Source organism: Chelmon rostratus, chromosome 10 (assembly GCF_017976325.1).
Source record: "Chelmon rostratus isolate fCheRos1 chromosome 10, fCheRos1.pri, whole genome shotgun sequence".
In the NCBI taxonomy this organism is placed as follows: domain Eukaryota; kingdom Metazoa; phylum Chordata; class Actinopteri; order Chaetodontiformes; family Chaetodontidae; genus Chelmon; species Chelmon rostratus.
This window is the reverse complement of record NC_055667.1, coordinates 4,816,885-4,835,769: the sequence shown is the minus strand read 5'-3', so window position 1 is coordinate 4,835,769 and position 18,885 is coordinate 4,816,885. Positions and strand designations below refer to the sequence as shown.

Below are 18,885 nucleotides of genomic sequence, written 5' to 3'. Positions count from 1 at the left end.
TGCAGACAGTTTTGCACTTTTTATACTGAAGCAATGCTGTTCCTGCCACCCACCATACTATGTGTGTGATCCCAGTCCCAGCCCCTATACACAGGTCTATCAGCATCTGGAATATCAAAAAATATGTGTGGTGTCTGCCCCTATGCCGATATACTGTGCCTACTACCAGGGTTCGCTCTGTGCCACCTGTCTATAATTTATACAGTGTACCTTTTGTCACTGAGGCCGCACTTGGATGCCACCAGACTTTTTTTATTGGATATTTTGTAAAATATGATATAAATATAATTCTAGAGCCCAAGTATGTCTCCTTTATTCCATAATGATTACTTGGTCATTTACACACATGTGGGTTATCATTTTGTCAGAAATACATTAATGGTTCTAAATTCCCTCAGTTATGGGTGTCTACATCGGAATGTGTGCACATATGTGAGATTTAAACCTGTGCCAGTTGTGTGTGGGAGTGTGTCATTAGAGACTTTGTGATTTTATGTGTGTGCATTCCTGCTTTCAGCGTGTGTGTGTGTGTGTGTGTGTGTGTGTGTGTCAGGGAACAGCTAATCCCATGAAAGGCCATGTAAGATCAGAGAGGTACAGACGTGGTGCTTAGAGGAGCTGGTGGTGCTGACTGGTTTAAGACTGGACTTCACACATTTTAAAATCCCTCCACTTAGCCTGATTGCCCTCAATTAGCCACTCACTCTGTGCATGTGTGTGTGTGTGCGTGTGTGTGTGTGTGCGTTCGTGTGTGTGTGTGGCAGGCCAGTTCAGATGGCTGGAAAAGTCTGGTTAATTGACAGAATTAATGATGAATCAGATTATTTGCGAAGTAAAGAAACCTGTCCAAACAGCTTGTTTGCTCTGTCTCCCTCTGTCCAGCTAATTTTCTCCCTCTTTGTCTGAGTGACTTCTGTCTCTGTTTTCTTTGCCAGTCAGAGCACCAGACTCTCTCCTACAGCCAGACAGAGTGTGGGAAGGGGAAATGTCCCTACGATCCGTTCCAGAAAACAGCCTCCGCTGTGGTTGGTAAGTTGGCCATCTGTTTCCTCAAACCACAACTCAAATTAACTATGAATTGTAAGTTGTCTTAGGAATAGCTGCAATTTGTCTGTGAAGTTTTGGCAGTATGGATGACTAGTTTTACCTGAGCAAAAGACAAACTAATCAAACTAGCAGAGAGGAAAGTATGTGTTTGCTTTTGCAGTACTTCTGCAGAAAAGTCTGCACAAGACTGACTTCATTTGCAATCATTTGCAAGATGAAACTTGTGCATATGTAAGGATGAACAACATAAACCTAAAATTCAGACTTTCTGTTCAAAACCCTTCTGTCTCTCCTAATAATAGCTAAACGTTTGTTATTCTGTGTAGATCGAGAGCTGTACGCTGGGATCACCTCAGACTTCATGAGCCGGGACTCCGCCTTCTTCCGTAGTCTTGGCAGCCGTCACGTCATCCGCACCGAGCAGTACGATTCCACTTGGCTGCAAGGTAAGAACAAGGAAACATCAAAGAGAACCAAAAGAAAGTAAAAACCTCCTTTCTTTTGAAAACTGAGAAAAGCCTCCGCTTATGTACCGAGTTTTAGTACTGCAGGAAGTCCTTTCACAAATCAGCAAATACTGGACTATCTCTCTAATCATTTTTCATCTTGAAACCACCAAATAAAATGACCTTTTATACAGCTGGTATGCTACCAAGGATTTGCCTTGATTGCTGGTTAGGAACCTTCCAAAGCACAAAAGACTAACCTCAACCATGGTGTGTTAGAACTGAAACGTTGCACACTCCTAACAGCTAACATGCTAACAGTTCAGTTTCCACTGGCTATTTGCAAGAAAAAAACTTAAAATAAATCAAAATATCCAAAAATCATATAAGTATCATAAGTAACATTTAAATTCTCAAACAGCTTCTCCTGCGATATGCATATATGCTGGTTCGACATCTATTTCTCAAGAAAGGACTAGAGTGTAGGATTTAGTGCTGTCTACCAGTGACGTTGCAGATTGCTGCCTACTGAATACCCCTCACCGCACCCCTCCATTTCCAAGCATGTAGGAGAACCCACGGTGGCCACAAAAATGCAAACGTCCCTCTCTACAGTCAGAGTTTGGTTTGTCCATTCTGAGCTACTGTAGAAACATGGTTGTGCAACATGGCTGGCTCTGTGAAAGAGGACCTGCTCCCTTTGTAGATATAAAGAGCTCCTAAAGTGCTTCTTATTTTCAGGTGATTATACACTAATGAAAACATACATATAACTCAAAGTTATAGTGAAATTTGTCATATTCTGCCAATAGATCCCTCTAAACCTTACACACTGGACCTTTAACTGAATACAATTAACCACCATCTTTCTCTGTACTTCTTGCTCTGTAAACTGAATATTGTGAACTATAGTAAACTGAATGGCTTTTGCTCTAAATCAACATCTCTAAAGCCATCTCCTGCACGCCCGGTTGGTGTTTTATCAGGCCAGCCTGTCGACGTCTGCTGCTGATAACCACAAGATACATGTTGACTCTCACTGCTGTTTGTAAACTCAGTGGTACCTCAGTGATCCGTTTGGTCTATCTCTATTCCTTGTACACCCTTACATGCATATTACGTGCGCATCAGCACAGGTGGATTGCACTACAGTTGATTTATAATTTATCTGTCTTTCTCCTGTCAGATGCCCAGTTTGTGCGGGTAGCGCCACTGTCTGAAACTGATAACCCAGAAGATGATAAGGTCTACGTGTTCTTCACTGAGCGCGCTCAGGAGGCAGAGGGGGCTGCTGGGAAGGTGCTCTACTCCAGAGTGGCACGTGTGTGCAAGGTATGGAGTGTGTTTGTTATAGAAAGATAGAGACCAGGTTTGTGTGTGTGTGTTTTTGCTTTTATCCGAAACTGTCTGCATGTAGTTTATGTAAACGTGTTTACCCCAACAAGTAGAGCATCTACGTGCTGGCCAGAGTGTGTATGTGTGTGTCTGCCCCTGCACAGGAGTGTGTTTACGTCAAAAGCAACTATGTGTGATTGAATGTTCATGCCGGCTCATATAGATGCACCTTTGGTCTGTCTGTATAGGGGACTGTTTATGTTTGTCACTATGACTGTCTTCTGCTCCACTGTGATACACTGTGAATATTTGTACTGTACACAGTCTTTATGTGGATATGTGTAAATATGCATGATGGTGTTTGCCTGCTTATGTGTGCATGTCTGTGTGTTCATGTGTTTCACAAATTTTGGAAATGTTTTGAAAATCAATCAGCAATCACATTTTAGAGCTACTATGATCAATCATGAGGCTATGATTAATTGATTAATCAATCGACAGATTGTTTGGATAATCGATTATTCATTTTAAAGCAAACGCCCCCAAAATTCGAATGTTCTGGCTTCCCCAATGTGAAGATTTGCAGCTTTTACAAATATTACATTATAGTAAATTTACCAGCTTTGAGTTTTGGACTTTTGGACTGTGGAAATTATGATGTTCTTTTTTCTTTTTTTTTTTTACTTTTTTCTGATGTTTTATAGACCAAACAACTAATTAATCAATTGTAAAATAATCTGCATATTGATCGATAATGAAAACAACCGTTATTTGCAGCCCTGTCACCTTTTACTGCAAAATTTAATAAAAATCTTGTATGTAAAATCGTGTTGGATTTCACAGCAATTAATCTGATAGGGCATTGCAGTTATGAGATACTGTAAATTAAAAGTAATTTTGGGTGTCATTGGAAATTATAGTTTAATATATTTGTCGTTGACTTTATATTTTTTCTATTCTATATTTTCAGAAGTAAAAAATGTATGTTTTCTGCGTTTTTTTTTTTTAATTCCTTTGAAGCAGGTTGTGAGGATAAGAGAGACTGATGAGTGATGATTGACTGAAAGTAGACTGATATTTTTATAAAAATCTTCCTTCATTTTTTGTGTAGAATGACATCGGAGGCCAGAGGAGTTTAGTCAACAAGTGGAGTACCTTCCAGAAGGCTCGCATGGTGTGTTCGGTCCCAGGACCAGACGGCCTGCAGACACACTTCGACCAGCTGCGTGAGTACACAAGCATCATATGACAAACACATTCCATGCCCAGCAAAGCTAATCACATCAGACAACCTCAGCCACTGGTCACATCAGCAGCTGGTGCTGAGCTCTGATACTGAATGCTTCATAATGGAAGTACAGTGGGTTCAGATACTCAGCCGGTGTTTGTGTGTTTGTGTTTATGAGTGTGACACACGAAGACTTCTTGCTCAGATATTTTGAGGTGGTGAAGGAGAGTTCACCAAATAAACTTAAACACACTCAACCCCACCTTCAGTGTGTGTCTATGTGTGTGGATGGCTCCACTGTTACCACGGTGATTAACAGCCCTGTCCGTCACCTTGGGTTTGTCTTCGTGCCTCAGCTCTGGTAACCACGGCAACTGGCTTCAACATTTGGTTGCTGTGGGTCTATTCATTATCAACGATTCACACCAGTGTCCTCTGCTTGGCTCTGTGTGTGTGTGTGTGTGTGTGTGTGTGTGCGTGTGTGTGTGTGTGTGTGTGTGTGTGTGTGTGTTTCCTCAGCAGCAGGTCCATGTAGGTACATGAGTCTTTAATGTGTATTTTGATTGACTGATTTGTTTATGTCAGTGCTGCTGATGATGATCACAAAACACTCACTTTTACAAATGGACCGCAACATTCGTGGACTGTGACTTTACAGACATTTTGATCAGAACAGGCGAAGAGAGGGTCAGTGCTGTTTCTCTGTGTCAAGATGAATGACCTGATCCCAGTCACATCTCAGAAAGATTTCTTCTTTCTTCAATGACACCATTGTTTTCAGTGGGATCACCATGTTCAGTACAATGGATGTTAAAATGTCTAGAGCACGCTCTGCTCTTAGACATCCCAGATCAACTCAACATACAGTCTCTGTGGATGGGAGGCATTCGTTTTGATATTCATTCTGTGACTGCAAATGACAGCAGAGAAGACAACACCTACTGCCACTAAAATCATGATAGCAGAGGATGGTTTCCATCTATGTACATGTAACTCCCAGTTACTCCCAGCGTGATTTTGCAGTATCACTCTGCTGTCAATCACCCCAGATGGGACTCGAACCCACAATCCCTGGCTTAGGAGGCCAGTGCCTTATCCATTAGGCCACTGGGGCACTGTGCCAATGCTGATGGAAAGACAGACAAACCAGGGAGTGAACATGTCACTGCAAAGCACCAAAAGCACAGGGGGCATGAGGCAAAAGCAGTGACATGGTGACGGAACAATGCGAGTGCTCAACAGACCCTGTCTGCAGCACAGACTGTTTTCACAGTGCATAGTCTCCGGGCACACGTGGGCCCTTGCTGCCACGCCAATGGGCAGATTATGACATTAAGTCATCCTGAACCTTGTCACTATGCTGACATAGCGTAATTGTATTTTGGCTTTAAGGGAATTTTGAGATCCAGTTGTTTTTGAAGCTTCACCTAAATTGGGCACTAAAAGGCATCTTCGTATTTCATCTTCATTGAAGTAAGTAGTAAATTACTGGAGCTGTTCTTTTAGTAATTTAAATGTCTTTTATGGTCTAGCAGCCGGCAGTACAACACTCAATCTCAGCCCAGCACCACTCCACTGTCGGTCACCTCAGATGGGACTTGAAAAGCCGACAGACCCTGGAGGACTGCATACTGACGTTGTTACACCTCTTTAACACCTCCTTAACATCTGGCTACAATGAGTTTCAAACCATCTCCCATTGTTTTTGTTTTGTGATTAGCATTAAGGAATACAGTTTGTATTTGTTGTACAACCCTGTGTTGTAAAACGGTAAATGAATTAACCTTGAGATTAGACACATGAGGCGCCTTAGTGTAAATTAGGTAATTGTATCTGTTGCTTTGAATTTGACAATTACTTTTTAAATACATTTTCTCACACGTCTTTCATCTTTATGGAAGATAAACTAAAATGTTGGTTTTTAAATGTTGTTAAATCCCGAAAGAGCTAATAGAAGAGGAAGTTTTTGATCCATCGACCTCTGAGTTATGCCACCCCTTACTTATCCATTTGGTCACTGGAGCTTCTGCAAAAAGTGTCTGAGACGTGCAGATAGAGAACATTGAAACAGAGCGAGAGCTGGAATGTTTTCTTATCTCTGCTGTTTTTGTAAACAGAAGACTCTCAGGGTAAATGAAATGACTCCGTTTGCTGAACATACACAGGCAACCACACACATGCACACACAGAGGTACCATATGGTGAATATATACAGTCAGTTAACACACAGTCAATCATGCACTCTGTTTCTTTTATATAGTCAAAACCATACACAGATACACCCGTGCAACACTGAGAAACATTTGAATGCACACACACACACACACACACACACAGACACGGACACAGCTAGGTCTAGGTTTTGAGCTGCTACACACACACTCGAGCCTCAGCCTGTCTGTTCACACAACACAGTTTGGACTTGTTGGGATCATAAACATTTCTACCCAGCATGCCTGTGGTCATTTTTTACGCATCTGATAAGGGTCCAAACAAATTTGTTTGGGAATACACTTCAGCATACACAAACACACAAAGCCACAAACCCTTATACAGGAGATTAACCCATCAGGTTAAGAATGCTGTCAGTGTTGTGTTTATGCCATGCTCCACCACACAGAAACACTACAAATCCCATAAACCCTCAACACTCTGCTGGTCCTTCATAACAGCAGGACAGTAGATAACACCTTGCCCTGTGTGTCTGTGTGAATGTGCTTACATGTGTGTGTGTGTTAAAGGTGTACAGTCATTTAATCTTGGGTACAGCTCCTGTCTGCTGTGACAGTGTTGCTGTTTTTACAGGTGAAAAAGATTTAATACCATGTGAGACAAATCCATCTGAAACCTCACAAATTACACAGTATGTGTCACAGCGTGACAGTAAATAACAATAAATCAAAGTATTTTGTCGTTTGATTCGGAGGACTTGTTGTAAATAATTCTTTCTTTGAGCATATTTTTGTAGTTGCTGACTTATATGTTTGATGAAGTCTTTGGACGCCCTCACAGTCGGCTTTGTTTTGAACAGAGCATCTGGTCCATGACGGCCACATGGACTGACTCATGATACAAAATTGCTGGGAGTTTATTGTTCAGTTGTTTTTATGTCTGAGTCAAGGCTGCGTTCATTTTTATTAGGCTGTTAATGTGTGTGGCTCTTGTTGTCAATGTCACTTCTTGTGTAAAATTACAGGTCAGGCCTCATTGATCCACAGCTATTCAAAAACCAAACAGGGGAGTTGAAGAGTTACGAGGTTCTAGAGCTGGAGATAGACCGTCTTCAGTGTCATCTGTTTTGTGAGAGATTCAATGTTCCAGACACAAGGCAGCACCCATATCATTGTCACTATGTCACCTGCTTATTTTGGAAAGAAACAGAGGGAGGGAAAGGAGCAAACAGCGGTAGTATAGAGCAGAAGGAAAGAGTATTTGTGTTTACAAGCTGTCTGGGACTGTGCTGAGGGATGAGTGCTCCTTCTGAATAAATGAGGACTGTCATCTTCGCAAGTCCTCAGTATGATGAGGTGATGTCTGCGAGGGCTAGAAAGAATTTTGAGGAGAATTTTTGAGGGAACTGTGGGATGAAGTGAGGATGGGAGAGATGAAGGTTACAGTGGGGATGGAGAGACCAATATAAAGAAAAACTCAGAACAGTGTTTTCTGAATCAAATACAATGAGAGACAGGTGTGACATTTCTGAGTTCTTTAGACAATTTCTTTTTTTTCTTTTTTTTTTATCCAAAGCCACTTTTGAACTGTTTTACTCCAAACTTAAACCTTTCGTTGGGTCGATTGTATCTTCTTTGGAGCTGTTTGACATTATGGGATATTAGAGAGAGAGCAAAATGGTCAGAAAAGAGAGATGGAGGGGGAGATAATATCCTGGTCCATATATGAACTGTCGGCCAAGGACGCCCTGGCAGATACATCTGACAAATGCCTTTTCACTATTTACTGCTTAATTACCTCATCAACAAAAACACTTTCTGTTTAAAGCGGGTATGAAAACATGTTTTGTGATACTGAGGAAAATTAATCATGTTTTGACGCCTCCATTGAGCCTTCCTAATCCATCAAAGTTTGTGTGAAAATACTTGGTTGGAAGCCCAGTATATCAGAAGGAGAAACAGAGGAGAAAGATAGAGGGGAGAGGAGAGAGGGGAGGAGCTGCTGGTCGGAAGAGGAGGGGGATTAGAAAGAGAGGGAGAGTAAAGAAAAGAAGTAGGACGAGGGTAGAGGTTATGACAGGAGGTGTTGACCAGACAAGAAAAGAAAGAAGGAGGAGGGGATGGAGGAGGAGACGAGGGGAAAAGAGGCAGAGGAAGGAAGATGTTATTGCCCCAACACTGTGAAAGAAAAGGTGGAGGAGGAGAGGGAGAGCGCTGATTGAAGAGGATTGGAAATAAATTTGACTTCAGGGAACGAAAAGCAAAGAATTTGAGAAATGAGGTGGATGATGACGAAAGAATGGGGGGAGAGGAGCTCTGGCCAAAAGAGGGTTTTTCTTCAGGAAGAAACAAAAAAGGGAAAATTAAGAGAATAGGTCAGATGTGGCTGACATTTAAAGGTTATTTAAGACTTCTAAAGTGGATATTGCAGTAGCATGGACAGAATAGATCTTACGTAAGCGTCTGGTACAGCCTCCCCACCGGTTTCCTGTTTCCCTTTAGCTGCAGTGGCCTGAAAGTGACACAAGGGAAGTCACATTTTCACTATTTAATGAGGAATAAGATAGCTAATTAGTGCAGAAATCTAGAGGGGACCACATGAACAAAGCAGGTTTTGAGAGCAAGAAAGATCCTCTCTTTCCGAGTTTCCATCAGTGTATTTTTTATGTACAGTTTGTGATATTGCGTTTGGAAATGTTGATCAAAATAATTCTTGAAAAAAAGTAGAAGCTGTTTCCTTCGATCAAAACATCCTCTCATCTGATGTAACATTCCTCATGTCAATACATGAAACAAACAGAAATGTCATATTTCCATTGTGTTTCTTCTGAGCTTCCTTTTAATCATCATGTTGCACCCTCTGCAATCTGCAATGGTGTAATAGTTTGCTGACTGGAGAATTGGCACCACCCATTGTTTATCTCAGTACACCTTAATAAGTGAGTAATGGTAGTGGATGGAACAAAACATTCATTTGCTTTTGCTTTCGCAGATTTCCATAAAATATAGTTAAAATGTACATTGAATTGAAACCCAGCTGGTGATCCACAGCAGTGCTCTCTACAATGTAGAAAATACAAGTAATTACTGATGCTACCAAGGAGGTGAAATAAAAAAAAAAATGACACAATGGATAGATAGAGGGGATGGAGAAGGACAAAACCAGAGGGAAGGGAAGGTGATATTTATGTGCCAGGAAACACTACAGCCCAGACAAAAGGCATTTTTCCTCACAGGACATGGAGGCGATGAGAGAGGTGAAGTGAAGCTAAAAGGGTGTGAGGGCTGGTGGGAGGGAGACGGGGTGGGAGAGAACGAGGGGAATGGGGTTAATAGGGAAGGATAGAGCAGATAGTGAGGTGGAGAGGGAGGAAGAGGAGGGGGGCGAAACCAACAAGGAGAAGATGTAAGGTTTCATTAAGAGCTGCAGAAGTTACAGATTTTCACACAATTTATAAGGTAAAGCAGATTATCAGACTTTTTAAAAGTTATAGCCTACATTATGAAAATTATTGTTTTAGCCAAGTGACATATTGACGGTGGCTGAATTCCCAGTCTTTTAAGTGGGTATGAAGGTGTCAAAAGAAGAATTAAGTGGAATTGTAAGAAGTGTCCAACCAACATGCTACGAAATATGTTAATTTATATATATGTAGGGAAATTATCATTTAGATTTGCTGGACACAATCTTTGCACAATCAATTTTGTCCTGAAAAAAGTACAGTGCCCACAAAGGAAAAAAATATCCTTCATTGCCACCTTGGAAGAGCTGGCTTCCAAATGGATATCTTAGTCTGGACATAAATGATTATAGTGATAGAGACATCAAGATGGGGATAAAGTAGTGGCCGGAGGGGGAAAATGTGTCAGAGAGAGAGAAATAAAGGTGGAGTGGCTGAAAGAATCGGGCCAATAGCTGAAGGGGTTAAAGAACCAGACAAGATGGAGGCAGGGCTATTATTGGCAAATTACTGTAAGATGGCGTGGAGGAAATAAAGACAGGGAGTGTGGTCACAAAGATTACAGAGAGGAGGGAGGAGGTGGATGTTGGCATTCAGGGTGACTGGACAGGGAGGGAGGGAAAGAGGGAACAGCAGCGAAATGAGGAGGATAGGGGTGTTCGCCTGGGGCGCTATGGCCAGACAATTAGGAGGAGGAGGAGGAAGATAGGGGCAATGGCTGTAGGTCTGCGGGCTAGACAAGACTATCTACCCTCAGGGGAGCACAGCCGCTTTTTGTTTAAAGATGAAGACACAAGAGCAATCCTCCAGAGAAAATAGGCCAGACAGACAGATGGACAAGGAGATGGAGGGATGGAGAGATAGCAGGAGGGAGGGATGGAAACGACGAGGGACAGCGAAAGTGAGAAACAAAGAGAATGAGAGATGCCCAGAGGGATCCTAGGACGTCCAGGTGGATTTGAGCAGAGAGGGTTGGGGGGGGGGGGGGCACCTGATGAACAGATAAAGAGACAGAAAGAAATGGAGAGAAGATTCCAAGGGAGACAAAGAAAAGCAGCTCAGAACGAGGGATTACTGTTAGTATAAGATGGTGGTCAGCTGTCTGACAGTGAAAGAGGAAGAAGATGTGGGTAAGATCAACGAGAGAAAAGAAAAGAAGAGATGGAGACGATTCCTATAACTACAACACGATGGAAAGGCATTTTATAACATAGAATCTCCATTCCTTCCGTTTTCATCCTAAAAAATGACCAGTGTTTGTGATTAATGTGTGTGTTTTGCTTTCCTCCACTGTTAAAGATTAATGACATCAAATTTAATAAATAAAACAGACGTGAGATGTAGAGGCAGAAAAGCTCTGAATCAGTCGTGATTTAAAGTTGTCACACAGCGATAAGAGTGAATTTTTGCCAGGCTGAGCCGTAAATAACTGAGATGTCTTCTTCAAAGTCTGAAAAAGAAAAAAAATGTGGTTCTGGCTGCGTCCTCCAAAGTTTAACTATGTTTTCATGTGAATGCACAGTGAGGTGCTGTGAAGATAGAGAGTCTGACTCACTTTTAAGCAGAAGGCAGGGAGTTTTTCCTACAGGGTGTAAGTTTGTACCTGGCTTTAAAAAGACTTTGTTATACACAGTAAAATGAGATTTCTCCTTCCCTTGCCAACAAGTGATGTACAGGGTTTTACTTACTTTCCTTCAGACTGAAGTATCTGATATCTATTGAATAGATTGTCATGAAATTTGGTGCTGACATTCACATCCCATGCAGGATGAGTTATCATCATTTTGGTGATCCCTGAGCATTTCATTTAGCGCCATCATCTGGTCAAAATTCCTATTTGTCCAGTACTTTATGACCAAATACCTGAAGAACTCATGAAGTTCCCATCAGACCCTGCTGTGCTTTGTCTTTAGTGCTAATGCTAGTGGAAAAACATGTTAGGATTTAGCCCAAAGCACCACTGTGCCTACAACATCAACACTTAGTTGTTTATGTGGCCAAATATGGCTCTGGCAACCCTTCTCGATGTGGTTTGAATGTTTAGAAGTTGGTTGCATATTTGGATGCACTTACAAATGGATTCTAACTGTTGTTTGCTTTATGTCAGCGGTCAGGAACCTTTTTCCTATTAAGAGCTGTTTCAGTTTTTATTCCATCCTTCAAGGGCCAAACTAAAATATTGAACACAGACTCTATCCTCATCACTTGGAATTGGTTCTCTTTGGTCCCATGATAGTGATGATGATGCTACTCGCAGCTGGTTTTCCAGGTTTGGTCAGTCAGTCTTCGGTGGAACCGATTCTTTGCAAGAGTCAGTTTTGACTGAGAACTGCTCACAGTAGGTTGTCCAAAACAGACATTCAAACTTCGGTGCCTGTTTCCTCAGAATGGGAACATCCTTGTGACTTATACACAGGTAATAGAACTTGAGCAGGGGGAGGTTGTTTTACTTAGCTTTATAGCGCAATGATTTCATGTTGTTGGTTGTCAGGCACATCAGCTGGTTCCACATTAAAAGGTGTAGCGGATGCGTTCAGTTCCTTTTGTTTACTTTATATGTCCTGAAACCTCTCATTAAATGCCTGAAGGAGTTTTTACGCTCACCAGCATATTCAGATGTCACAGTAGTCACAGTAGGCACTTGCCACAGCTTTAGTTTCACTTCGGATTATTTCATGTGATGTCCACCATGAAGGCCAGATCACACAGACACTTGCTATCACTGAGTTTCCATGACAGGTTTTCCTTCATCTCTGTGAATTATTCCAGACAAAATCAAACTTTGGAACAACTTTATTTTGTCTGTAGCAGCACAGCAGCAGCAGCAACTATGCACTCTCACACTGTCTGCTTGTTGGGCACTCAAACTCCACAAGGTGTTGACTTTATCCAAGCGCATTTGTCGAACCCATCTCTCTCCTTTTTTTTTCATCTCTGTGACCGTGTCCCCGCAGACAATCTTAGGCACACTGGCTTGCTTTTTACTTCAACAAAAAACAATTTTTTGTCCATTTCTCTTGGAAAACGCACCACTCTGCATCTACTTTTCTTTTCATGACAGTCTCCATGAAATATGTCATTACAACTGTCACAGCAACATAACCATTATGTGTGTTGCATTCAGGGAGCACTCTGAAGGACATGTTACGAACAAAATGGTATTTTGTTTTATCGTTACAAAAGTGGAAATGCTGTCTTGAGAATTTTTGTCTACTTTTGATTTGCCTTTTTGTATTTATGAATTGCCTTGCCGGCCTGATCAAATGGTCTTGTGGTCTGTATACGGTCCAGAGGATGGAGGCTCCTCACCCCTGCTCTATGTGATCACAGTGCGATCACCTGGTAAACATGTTTCCACCAGGCTGGCTGTGTGGCTATAAAACACAGCTCTGCTGGTTTAGGTGTAAATCTTTCGATGCCCTTCTTTTGACTCATTCCTTCTTTAAAAAAAAACTGTGAGCTACTTAAGATAAAAGCATTCACCAACCAGCATATATATCATCCAGAGTAATAAAGCAAGACTGCCATAAAACAACTTTAAGACAAGTAGAAGCTGAGAGGAAGAAAGAAAATGGAGAGATGATAAAGGTTTTGATTAATGGAGCTGAAGAGGGATGCGCATTCTTTGGACGATGTAAGCAGAAAAGAAAACTTGCAAGAAATGATAAGAACAGTGGACAGGAGGTGGAAAAAAGATGTAGGGATGATATACAGTAGGAGTAAAATATGGAAAGGAGTTACAGAGCAAGGAACAGAAGTGGAGGGAGTATTCTGCATCTGTAATTTAACAGCAGGAAGGGAAAAAAAGGAAGCGCTGAAGAAAACTTAATAATGAAGGAGTGATATATTAAATAAGGGATGGAGGGAGTGAGCAATGTGTACGCTGCAGGCTGCAGACTACCCATAGTCCTCTCTGCTCTGCCCTGAGGTGCCTACGGATTGTGTGAGTGTCTGTACATACAGTATGTGTGTGTGTTCATGTGTATGCTTTGGTCCCTGCTGCTTTACATTTTAGCGTGTGTGGGTGCGTGCATGTGTCCATACAGGGTTTTATTTCTCTTCATTTGATGTGTATGTGCTCCCAAGTCAGTCTGTGTGGCAGGTGTTTGTGTGTGTGTGATGAGATGAGATTAGACTTCCTGCAGGGCTGTAGTTCCATGGAGGCCACCTTCAGGAGCAGGAACGACGGGAATGTGGGAAGAGCGATACGCTTCACTGTCTCCGTCACCACAACAACATCTCTACCTCACTGTGGGAAGAAGAAGCGAGAGTAGAGTAAAGGCGGAGACATGCAGAGTGCATCCAAACCTTGTTTTGAACATCCTTTTCCAACTTCTAATGCTGCAAAGATTGCAAAAAGTTATTTGTATCACAACATCAACCTGAGCACTTTCCGGGTAAAACCTTTTGAAAGAGTTTCTAAGACTTTTAAAGTTGATTGTCCCACTATACCCTTGGAGCCAAGTCAAGTCATGTATTTATAGATTATCACAGCATGCCACACAAAACAAAGGGTTCTGTTCTCTGCCGACATGATGATAAAAACATTCCCAACTGCACAAAACTGCAAAACAGAAAAGCTTTGATATATTGTGATTTAAATAAACAGTGAAAATCAAGGTCTCGTCTGCACTGTGACAGCAGACAGCCGAATTATACAATGATGAGCAACACTACAAATGTAGGAACAAAAAATGTGTTTAACTGTGACAAACATGAGTTGAAAGTCAAACATTCCAGCACCGTGCATCAGTGTCATATTTTTAAACAGAGGAGCTCAGGTTCAAAATTCATTACCGTTCGTCAAAGTTGGACCAGTGATGTTTGATATGAGACACTGGGTAAAAAATGTCGAATGTGCTGTGATGAAAAGCGTCTCCATTTGACCAGTCAGTGGGTTTTGTGAGGATGGCTGTGTCAATCGGACTGGACGAAACAAATCAGGACCCTGTTGAATTTTCCTACATTAGAAATAGTACTTCATTTTGTTTGTGAATTTGTAGATTAGAGAAAAATATTTTTTGGTCTCCTGACTCCTGTTTGTTTGTTTGTCTCTTTTCCTGTCAATCTGTTCATTGATATTCTCATTTATTTGCAGCATGCTTCACTTCCACTGTAATTTAGCATTTTAAACATTGCAGGCTTTAGCCGGAGGAGAGAAACAGCAGTATGGGGATTATATGGAAGAGCAGTTTGCTTTATTTGTTTGTTTTTAATGTTTTCATCCAAGTCTACCAACATTAATAATAACCTGTTTAGTTTTGATGGACTTGCATTGAAGCTGATGAACCACAAGATACAGACAAAATTGGGACACGCTCATCAAAGCGTTAATCTGTTGTGGCACTAGTGGTCAAAAACTCTGCAGGATACCTTTAATTAAGCCTTTGTGATGTATGTTTTTACAATACATTAATTTTTTACCCGCCTTGTAGTTGACTGACCTACAATCAGGATGTTTCTATTGTGCCAAGTTGAATTAGTGTCATTTATCAAAGCTACAATACAAACATCAGGCAGTTGGGGTTTGATATATGTTGTTCAAAATCAAAACATCCCCAGTGAGCCAATTAGTGTGATTTCTATGCTAGAGTACCATTAAAAAAATCCACAACTGTAGCTTTAGTCAGATTTGGGCCAGTGCAGAGATATCAGGTTTTAAAGGCGGACAGATGAAAGAGTGAAAATCCACACTCCACCTGATTGCGCGGTGTGAGGGGCCATCGTCCCTGCAACAGAAAAGTGAGAAAGACGTATCACATGTTGTGATCCGCTGTGTTTGAAATGAAGAGTGAAGACTGAGGCAGGGTGTTAGCGTGTGTGACAGCAGGTGTTGTTCTCCTGTGGCGGACTCGGCGCTCGGCTCTCCCACTGTGGCTGGTTATTAATGGCCACAGATTCATTACAAGCAGCCAGACAGCCATGCTGCCAGGACGCCCGACGCTATTAGTCACACAGTCAGACTGATTGATGCGCACACAAAAACACACATACAGTTTACACAAACCTGTGCAACACGAATCAAAACGCCTCCAGTTGTTCAGACACTGTTATGATCTTTATTCTGGCTTCACTGATGTTTTGTCTCTTTGTCTTCTTCCCCTTGTTCTCTCAATCCAGAGGACATCTTTATCCTCCACGGGAAAGACAAGAAGAACCCTCTCATCTACGGCCTGTTTACCACTTCAAGGTATGTACCTCTGTAAAGCCAAAAACATGGGAATATACTGCAGCAGCTTTAAATGGCAATCTGTAATCTGTGCACGCTTGTTTAAGTGTATGGTGGTGGTTGGAAAGCACAGGGAGTGTCTTGAATTTCCACTGGGTGGAGAGTTTTCATTCTTTCATAGATTGCTCATAGTAAAATTTAAATGCGTTGAGTCATTGGTATTTGATTAACAACCCCTGCAGATATATTTAGACTCTGCTGTTTTGTGCAACAGTACATTGCAGGTAAACGTCTGCCCTTCAAGTGTCACTTAAAGAAGGAATTGAACAGTATATTTGATGATCATTTTGCTACTTGTTTGCTGCTTGTTTATTTTGTAATAAAACTTTGATCACGGGGGCTTGAAATTCACACAGGTTTAAAGAAAATTTGGTAGCTAAAAACCATCTAATCTCGCAGCCTTGAATGAAGCTGCACATGTAGTGACAGTAGGGGTGATCATAAGGTTTTAGTTGCTAATGATTCATGCAGAGAAGAGTTTCACCGCTGACCAGACACCTGTTCAAAAATCCATAACAGAAAGATCAAAATAGCAGTAAAAAGTCTAAATACTAGTGCTCAATTAAATAAATATGCAATTGTCAAGAAGATAAAAGTAATTGCTTATGTGTGTAATATCGAAACAGCTTTTGTGAATTCCATATGAAACATGTATGTCTTAGTCATGTGGAGAATTACAGAGGCTAACAAAGCTAAAAACACTGTAACTTAATTTTATCTTTGAACAATTAACAAATCACTCACTGCATTTTCCCATATTATGTTTCATGGTGATGGGAGTCAGAGGCATGACATGATGTGATTTACATTACATTTATTTGCTCTGTCACGCTGTAATGCGTCACACTGTCGCTCAAGAATGAAACACATTCATTCATGTTACAAAGTAGAGCTCATCAGCACTCTGACTGACAGAGCAAATGTGTGTGTGTGTGTGTGTGTGTGTGTGTGTGTGTGTGTGTGTGCAGGATGGGAGAGGCTTTAGTTTGTATTCTACTGCATTTTCCTCACACACACAAACACACACAGATACTTGAGTCTGAGTGAGTCTGTGTTGCATAAATTTGTAAAGTTGTTAAATTCTTGCTTCACACGAAATGTCTAATGTAAAGGTCCTATCTGTAATGTTTTCGACTTCTAGATAAGATTTGAGCATCTTTGTGTTTCTTCAGTTGTATGATTGCTGCAGTGAGCCAGTCTGAAGCTGCTAGCAATGAGTTGTGTCTTTTCTAGCCGTTGGATACCTTGAAAAAAGCATCATGAAGAGATAAACATGAAGACAATTGCAAAATACAACATATATGTTCCCAAGGTCAAACCCAAACCATCAAACTTTTTGAACAAAATATTAAAAACCATGACAAAATATGGAAAATATGAAGCAGACCTGAAATGGGGTTAGCCGGAGCCCGTAGACAATATGCTTCTTGTTAGTATCCGCAAAATGGTAATTTGCTCACATCTTGGTTAGAGACAATCATAACAGAGAAGGAGAGAAAAACATTTTCCCTGCTTCTTCTGCAACAGAGCAATGACATAAATGCATAAAAATGCACGATACATGGCAGACCGACACTTAAAGACGGACAGATGGATAGACAAAACGCTGATGCTCAAAAAGACAGGCTCTCATTAAGACTGACTCTCTGAGACAGATAACAGGTGAACAGATACAGCACACAGGCTGAAAAGCAGGGGCAAAATAAATCTGAGGAAAAGTCAGAACAAATGAAACTTAAGAAGCCTACACTTTCTCATTTTCTCCAAACCTCCTGATGGCACCACATTTTCTGAGAATAACCCAGTTTCTGAGGCGGACGCCAGAGCTCTACAGTAGCAGCAGAAATATGACAACATTTGGCATGGCGGAGCAGGGAGTTGGTCTCTTTCTGGCTTTTGGAAAGTGTCTGGAATCTCAGCGGGGAACGGATAGAAATCCAAAGCATCACCCAGGGTGGGGTCCCAGCCACAGCACTGCAGAGTGCAGAAAGGTCATTCCATGTGAATGGAAACTTGGTTCTGGTTCACTTATGTTTGCACACACAATGCTTTGTCCCCTGTGATGAAGTCCGCAGTGCAGGCTGTGGATCTGTCCTGTCATTAGCTTTCCATTCGATAGTTTCTTAATTTGATTGCAATTTAATTTAATTGTAATGAAAGGAGGAGTGGTCGTTTATTCATTCATTGATTTATTTCTCTTTTTCATTCATTGATTCAGCCATTCATTCCCTCATTCATGTTTATGTTCATCTGTTTTATTATTTGCTTCTTCATTCATTTGTCTGGGTATTTCATGAGAGATCTCAGATATAACTGGCCAAATAATTACAAAATATGAGGAACTGAAATTATGCTGATTGGTCTAAGGAGGGTTATGGCAGGATTTTCTTTGGAATAGCTTCAGCTCCTTCTGTCTACATGTGTGGATTCTTGCTCATCACACATGCTATCACAGATGCCAGACAGCACTGATAATTCATTTCTACAGCAAAAGGAAATATCTCGTTGCCATGTTTAGTTGTTTTCTGATCCATTTTAAGATTAGTTAAAGGGGAACGGACACATTTTTAATCTCTCCATATGACTAGGAAATTCATACTTACTTGAAAATACACCCTAAAAGTTGGGAGAAACAGTCATGTCAGCATTGTTTGGCATTTTATAATTTGCAAGTAGGAAAATTGTTATGTGGCTGTCCTGTGTTAACTCACTTTACAGACAAATTCACCAGACTTCATAGTTAGCTGGAGTGCCAGGGCTTTAAGTTGAAAAACATTTTCCTTTCTGAAGGGCCATTGAGAAACACTTTAAAATCCTCTCCAGCTACAGGGACTCTGAGCTATGCAGCAGAGAGAGAAAATAGAGTTTCCCTCCAGAGACAAATTAGACTAAACACACTGTATGTGTCAGCCATGTGAGCTGATGGAAACCACCATGATACATCACTACGCAGCCTGTCGGTCGGCTC

At 41.2% G+C, this 18,885-nt stretch overlaps 1 protein-coding gene and 1 non-coding gene across 3 annotated transcripts in view; one reads left to right on the top strand and one right to left on the bottom strand.

The window, feature by feature from the left end:
* sema3h (sema domain, immunoglobulin domain (Ig), short basic domain, secreted, (semaphorin) 3H) overlaps positions 1-18,885 on the top strand; it is a 53,964-nt gene that overhangs the window by 26,580 nt on the left and 8,499 nt on the right. For both annotated transcript variants that reach the window (XM_041945821.1, XM_041945820.1), the window contains exons 5-9: positions 936-1,029; positions 1,374-1,493; positions 2,680-2,825; positions 3,940-4,054; positions 15,809-15,878. In XM_041945821.1, coding sequence (XP_041801755.1) covers positions 936-1,029; positions 1,374-1,493; positions 2,680-2,825; positions 3,940-4,054; positions 15,809-15,878 — 545 coding nt within the window. The remainder of the gene's footprint in view (positions 1-935; positions 1,030-1,373; positions 1,494-2,679; positions 2,826-3,939; positions 4,055-15,808; positions 15,879-18,885) is intronic.
* Positions 5,098-5,170, bottom strand: trnar-ccu. The gene has a single exon. It is a non-coding gene; the product is annotated as a tRNA-Arg (tRNA).